This window comes from Mus caroli, chromosome 9, assembly GCF_900094665.2.
Source record: "Mus caroli chromosome 9, CAROLI_EIJ_v1.1, whole genome shotgun sequence".
Classification (NCBI taxonomy): Eukaryota; Metazoa; Chordata; class Mammalia; order Rodentia; family Muridae; genus Mus; species Mus caroli.
In genome coordinates, this window is record NC_034578.1 from 45950742 (window position 1) to 45958154 (window position 7413).

At 44.4% G+C, this 7413-nt stretch overlaps 2 protein-coding genes across 2 annotated transcripts in view; both read left to right on the top strand.

Moving 5' to 3' along the window:
• Zw10 (zw10 kinetochore protein) overlaps positions 1-1151 on the top strand; it is a 23751-nt gene extending 22600 nt beyond the window's left edge. The window contains exon 16 of the mRNA XM_021173187.2: positions 575-1151. Coding sequence (XP_021028846.1) covers positions 575-695 — 121 coding nt within the window. The 3' untranslated portion in view covers positions 696-1151. The remainder of the gene's footprint in view (positions 1-574) is intronic.
• Positions 1152-3279: 2128 nt separating this feature from the next.
• The window catches only part of Tmprss5 (transmembrane serine protease 5), a 36997-nt gene continuing 32863 nt past the window's right edge, over positions 3280-7413 (top strand). Inside the window, exon 1 of the mRNA XM_021172636.1 lies at positions 3280-3379. The gene's annotated coding sequence lies outside the window, so the exon portion shown is untranslated. The remainder of the gene's footprint in view (positions 3380-7413) is intronic.

Below are 7413 nucleotides of genomic sequence, written 5' to 3' on the forward strand. Positions count from 1 at the left end.
GCGTATGTGTTTTCTATAGAGGCCCATTTTGTACATGGTCAAGAAAGAGGTCTGGGACCACTGGTGGCAGTTGCCCCTCCCCCCACTGCACGTGTATGTGTGTGTGTGTGTGTGTGTGTGTGTGTGTCTTTCTCTCTCTCTCTCTCTCTCTGTCTCTCTTTCCTTTCTTTCTTTCTAAAGATTTACTTATGTGTATGGGAATTTTGTGTGCATGTATGTCTGTGTACCACATGTGTGTCTGGTGCCCATAGAGACCGAAGAGTATGTCTGATAACCTTGGAACTGGAATTACAGGTGGATGTGAGCTGCCATGTAGGTTAGGTTCTGGGAGTTGAATTCTGGTCCTCTGAAAGAGCAGCTAGTGCTCAGTGCTCTTAACTGGAGCCATCTCTCCCCTGCCTCTACTCTCTCTGGCTGTGCTGGTGCCAGATACAGCCATGAGCAGCAATAGCTAAAGAAGAATGGGCCTCACAGGATTTATTTTATTCCACTTAAGTGTTTGGATCAAGTAAGACAATTTAAGGTATGGCTTCTCCCAGACATAGTAGGAAATAGAACCTGTCTTGTTTTGCAGGTGGGCAGATGGAAAAGGGCCCCTGGCAACTGCATTCCCTTCCAGCGAAGTCAAAGCTTTAATCCGTGCCTTGTTCCAGAACACAGAAAGAAGAGCAGCTGCCCTTGCTAAGATTAAATAGCTCCTCCTTGGAGGAAGCCTCTCCTGACTCTGGGTTCCTCCTTTGGTGTAATTATTTCCTTCAAAACCTCTCGGAATTACTCGTTGGTTTTGGTGAGCCAGTATATCATGGAAGCGTAACTTCACATAAGGATATCCTTGCCTGGACGAAGGTTTTCTGAACTGGACATTACGATGATCAATTTACACAAAGCACTGGTGGGTTCATTGACTGTTGCTGCTGTCCCTTGTCAAGTATGAGTCTGCTCCACAGTGTGATTTGTTCCCAGGCCCTCTTGAGAGTTGTATACATTATAATTTTAGACCCTGGCTTTGGACATTCCAAAGTTAGGGTTCAGAATTTGTAAAATACATTTTTGAGGGGGGTAGGTTGGGTATTAAGGGCACATTACTTGTTCTTACAAGAATTACGGAAACCTCTTACAATATTTCTTTCCAGTAAATAGTGCGTTTCAGAGTTGAGAGTGGGTGTCTTTCATAACATGTGCTAAGGCAAAAGAGATCAAAACCCAGTTTTCTTCTCTTTTCTTTTTTTTTCTTTTCTTTATTTTTTTTTTATAGTTTACATAAAACAATTTACTAACAGAAAATAATTTGAAAAGTCCTGTTCACAGACGGCGACCACAACGACCCCCCTTCCTTTGAGTGCTGTCAGGGGCATGGGGTGACATCCTCAATGCGTCCAATCTTCATCCCAGAGCGAGTGAGATCACTGAGGGCTTGCTAGGCTCCAGGTCCAGGGGTCTTGGTCCTGTTTCCTCCTGTGGCCTGGAGTTTGATGTGCAGGGCGGTGAGCCACCATGTGATTGCTGGGAATTGAACTCAGGACCTCTGGAAGGGCAGCCAGTGCTCTTAACCACTGAGCCATCTCTCCAGTCCCCAGACCGAGTTTTCTTCCATGCTTTTTTCTCTTACTGACATCTGTGTCCCTCACTGAGGTCTCACGGATGTGCCCTTCCTTTGAGCTAGACTCTGGCTCTGTAGTCCAGGCTGACTTTGTGCTCTCCGTCCTCCCTTGGCTTCCTAAGGACAAGCATGTCCCACCATGACTGCACATGGCCTCTACTCATGAGTGCTGAGAAATTTTGGGCATGTTTTGCTATTGTGATTAAATTCTATTCTCTTGGAAGGATCCCTCTCTCCCTGTCCCCTCTTCTGAAGTACCATTCTTTCCTTCAAATGTCAAAGGGTCTCTCTTGCCAGAATTCCTTTGGCATGCTATATGGGTGAAATCTAGCACCAGGCAGTGTCGTCTAGTCCTTCAGTTGGTACACATAGGTGATTTTTATTTGCCTGTATATGTGTGCGGCTTGTGTGTGTTCACACATGTGTGTGCAGGTCAGAGGCTGCAGTTGGGCTTCTTCCTCCATTGCTCTCTGCCCTGTGTTTTGAGGCAGAGCTTGCTGGTTTGGCTAGTCTAGCTAGTCGGCTCATTCTGAAGATCCTGACTTGTCTTCTGAGTGCTGGGATTACAGGTGGGTCACCTCAGTGGCTTGGCATGGCATTTATGTGGGTGGTGCGCATCCAACCTCCTTTCCCCACACTTGCACACAAGTGCTTTACCCATGGAGCCATCTCCCCAGTCCCAACACAGGTTTTCAGCTTAGCTTTGTGTTGAGTTTTAAAAAAAATATTTATTATGTATTCTTTTTTTAAATATGTAGCTCTGTCTGTGTAAACACCTACATGCCAGAAGAGGGCATCAGATTTCTCTATAGATGGTCAGGAGCCACCGTGTGGTTTATGGGAATCGAACTCAGGATCTCTGGAAGAGCAGCCAGTCTTCTTAACCGCTGAGCCATCTCTCCAACCCTCAGCCCAGCTTTGTGTGCTGAGATCTTGGTGATCATTGGCGGTGCATCCTATGATACGTTATCCCAGCGAGTGCTCTGGTTTGTGTCCTGTCCCCTTGAAAATGGAGGCCAGACAGGATTAGCTTCATGTGCTTCCAGGCAGGGACCCTCTGAGGGGTTGCGGTCTGCCAGCCTGCAGCTTCGGTCTGCCATATCCCGATCCCTGGCCTACAGGAAACCTGGTTTTCCTCCTGTCTTTTGTGCTCTCTGTCTTTACCCTTTCCTTCTTAGTTCTGATTCATTCCTTTTAATCAAATCATTCTGTTTGCTTTAGTCTTTCTGATCATAGAGCTAAAATTAAAAAAAAAAAAAGGATTTTCTTCAGCATTCATTTGAGCTCATCTGTACTCTGCATGGTCTCCTATGAGAGGAGAGAGAGAATGGCCTGAGCCAGCTTTGGTGGTTTGTTGTTAGTTGTGTTTGAGAACAAAGAAGTGGGTTTATTAAAGAGAAGAAGGAAGGGCTGTTTGCACAGGTGGGGGAAGTACTGTTGCTGAGAATTCACAATTTGAGGCGGCATTCTTTTCTCAGTAATTGAAAGAATGAGCTAAGGGACGGAGCTGAAATGGATACATTGCAGGACCATTCCCGAACAGATTTCTTTTGTTCATCGAGGCTGTTCCTGTTTGTCTGACAGAGACAGCAGTTTGGAGGTGGGAGGGATCTCGGCACCGAAAACCAGTCTCCTCATTCCTTTCACAGTTAAATAGAAAACCTCATCTGTAGCTTCTCAGCTGCCTAAGCTGAGCCTTGGGGGACGAGTTCCCCCCGAAGTGAGCAGTCTGTAAGCCAGGACAGTGCAGGCCCTTAGCCGCACTGGCCAGTGTCACTGGTAAGCATTTCTAGTTTGCTTAGAGATGAATCATCTGATTGGACACATGGGAACTGTGGTCTAGGGGCTCATACTCAGTATCGTTTGGCCTGGGTGGAGAAACTCTTAGCGTGTCCATTGAGGCAGTAAGGGGGCTGAGAAGGATTCATTGAGAGGATCTGTGTCTAACCAAGTGGGAAGACCCTGTTTCTTAACCAGGAGTACTCAGAAGACCTTGAGAAACGAAATCCTTGAAAGATTTCCCCAAATCCTCACAAACAGGAAGTTGTTCAAAAGGTAAGTGCAAATAGCCTAAATCAGTGAGCTGGTTCCACGGATCCTGGATTCCTAGCTGAACCGGCAGGCTCTGAAATGGAGACCCTCCAGATGGCGCTGTTTCCTCAGGCCTGAGCACCACAAGGCTCCCAGCTGGTGAAAGGGACGCTAAAGAACCTGTCTGCTTTCTCCTGAATTAACATTTTGGCCTTGGTCAGCTCTAGAAAGGTCATCTAGACTCTGAACAGCCCTTACACTCTATTAGCTCATTTGTGAGTAAATCAAACAAGTTGATTACTGATATTATTGAAGATGAGATCTAGAATTCCCTTCCCATGCTTGCAAATACTTAATTAATTGAGGTTTTTTTTTTTTTTTTTTTTTTTTTTTGAGGATGGGTAAGTGGGTAAGTTCCCAAGTTTTCCCCCTGTCTTTGGAAGTACTGAAACACACACAAATACAAAATACTTTTGTGATCATAAAAAATAATCTGAAATACATAGTTTGTCTAAGCTGTATGGATTTTTGTGCCATGGGTAAATGAAAGTGTGCTGGAAACCTGGGGTGGAAGTCTGCTGTACATTGGTGCAAAGTAATGTGGTTTCTGCCTTGGCTTTTTCCCAGTCACCAATCTGGTTGTGAATATTTGTTGCCATTTTCTCCAAAAAATTAAAAAAAAAAAAGATAAAGCCCTAGTTTTGAGGAAATTTAGAATTATGATTTGGATCAATTCTTTCACTGGGAGAAGTTTGGTTATGAATTTTGTGAAATCACAAGTTATGATAATCAGAAATAACACTGGCTATCTGTAATCACGTTATGAAGTCTACCTAGCGTAGGAAGAGAGCGGTAACTGATGAGCTATCTCTGAGCATTTCTCTCCTTCAGAAATCAGGCATCCTAGTTTGTTTAGGGCAAGAGTGGGTAGTAAGGTCTTTGCTACACCCACTATTGAAGAAGAGATTGGCACCAGAGCTAGTGGCATGTACTCTTGCATGCTATGGACCCAACTTTTTGTGTTTACTAGGTAGCAGATATTGTAAGTGCTGTACAAAACTCCAGAACAAAACTGTCCTGCCCTCTGGTGATTCAGATTCTCCTGGAAGAGATGGAAGTAAATCAGGATGCTTAAAGATGGTGCTGCAGGAGCTGCCAATGCCATGCGTGCAGGACCGTGAGGGTCAGGCTCACTTCTGCACTGGATGGAGATTCTGCCCTGCCTTGGAGCGAACTGAGCCCAGTGCATAATTAGGTGCTGTGACTGAAAGAGGAAGAACTCAGGACGGCAGAGAGGGAACAGTAGGGACAGAGGTAGCAGAAGATGGACAAGATTGGCCATTGTAGGCATTTGAATGGTTTTCTTGTTCAGTCAGTCTCATGTCTAATGGTTTCCAAGAAACTTGAAGAAATACACTAAAAATAGCATGATGAACCTCTGTCAGTCACCTAACTTCAACAGTTACCTCATGCCCAGCCCTCTGCCATCTGTAGTGTTCCTTTCTTCCTCTACCCTTGGAAATACTGAAGCACGGAAGCAAATGCCCCAGAGCTCATTCCATCTGCAAGTTTTGTTTTCTGTGAGGCTTTCTCATTTTGCTCACCACAGCCCCTGTGAACTGCCTGTACCCTCTTTCCTCAAGTTTTCCTGGCTCCCCCTCTGTCTACTGCACTTCACCCTGGAGCACCGGCTGTTAAACCTGAAAGCAATTGACATCTGGCTCACACCCTGGCTTCCTTAGCTGTTTACTTCAGCTAAACTAATCCCATGGTTTCATAAAAGAAGAAAAGAGGGACTGGCAAAATGGCTCAGCGGGTAAGAGCACTGACTGCCCTTCCTAAGGTCCTGAGTTTAAATCCCACCAACCACATGGTGGCTCACAACCACCCGTAATGAGATCTGATACTTTCTTCTCGTGCGTCTGAAGTCAGCTACAGTGTACTTATGTATAATAATAAAATCTTTGGGCCTGAGCGAATGGAGTTGACCAGAGCAAGCAGGGCTGACTGGAGTGAGTGGGGTTGACTGGAGCGAGCAGAGGTCCTAAAAATTAAATTCCCAACAACTACATGAAGGCTCACAACCATCTGTACAGCTACTGTACTAACGTACATAAAGTAAATAAACAAATCTTTAAAAAGAAAAGAAAAAAAGACGTACTGAGTTACAAGAGAGAACCTGTCTTTGAAACACAGACTTCACTGGGATACCCAGAAGACATGGCTGCCCAGCCAGGACAGTGCTTCTGGAATCTGGTATTTGATTTAAGACAAAGCAATGGCTTTCCAAAAGTGGGTCTGGATGGCACATTGGCAAAAGGAGTGCCCCTACTTAGTTCCAGTTTCCCGTCCGTCCTCTGCTTTATGAAAGTTGCTTTGAATGCTTACTGGCACTTTTCACTGGCAGGGAAGCCTGCATTCATACTTGATTACAATGCTGTATACTAACAATATGGATAACATCAAATATGTCACTGACTTTGTTACAAATTACATTTCACTACCATTCTATTGCTAAGTATAGTCTCTTTAGACTACTATATCTGTATATTGTTTAAAAGATGAGAGCTGGGTGGTGGTGGTGCACGCCTTTAATCCCAGCACCCCAGAAGCAGAGGCAGGCAGAAATCTGAGTTCAAGGCCAGCCTGGTCTACAGAGTGATTTCCAGGACAGCAAGGGCTACACAGAGGGACCCTGTTTCCATAAAAAACAAAAACAAATAGTCAAACAAAAAGCTTAGGACCTGTGCTTACCAGTGTTTTGAGACTGGGTCTCATTGTCTAAGCCTAGCTGGCCTGGAACTCACAGATGCCCTGGCTCTGCCTTCATACCTGGCACCAACTACTTTGTAATCTGCTCTTTTGTAAAATTGACTTCAATTGCCTTGGACTGAAGTCACAGTACATCTTTTATCAAACTCTGAAAATTAGGGCACTCACTCATCTCAAGGACTATGTAATGGTTTTTGGATTACATCTGCAGCTTCTGTTATTTGTAAGTCCCAGGAGATAAAATTCATTTGGGTCTAGAATCATGAACTCATTTAAAACTCGTTTCCTTTTCCTATCTTTTCAACGATCTTAGACTTTGTATTCCTTTTAACCGCGTTTGTTCTGTCATTTCCAGGTTGAAGATAATTCTCTTTGATAGGGAATGTGGAAGCAAAATAGTAGCTGAATTGCCAATGTCTGTTATTTCTAAAATATCACATCAACTCTAAGCATAGCCTGGCCCTGTTTCTTCTTCTTTCACTGATCTTTAACACACACACACCCTTAATAGAAATAGTTTTTAAAGAAATAAGCTTGGGCATATTCTAGACTTTTATCCTCCCAATGCTGTTTTCTACATGTCCGAGGCCACTCTTATTATTTTTGCATACTAATGGCCGTTTGTAGAATTCACTGTTGGCTCCCATCTGCAACAACACTACTATTTTTATTATGTTTTGTAAGGTCAGGTGTTTCCTTTTCCTTGGTCTTTTAAAAACAGAGCCTTGCTATGTAGCTCAGGCTGACCTCAGTCTTGTGGCTATGCTCCTGCCTCAGACTCCTAAGTGATGGGGTATAAGCATATGCTACCATGTTCTGCTCCTGGTATACAAAGTGAGTTCCAGGACAGCCAGGGCTATACAGAGAAACCCTGTCTCAAAAAACCCAAAAACCAAAAACCAAACCAAAACAAAAAGCCGGTCGGTGGTGGTGCACGCCTTTAATCCCAGCACTTGGGAGGCAGAGGCAGGTGGATTTCTGAGTTCAAGGCCAGCCTGGTCTACAGAGTG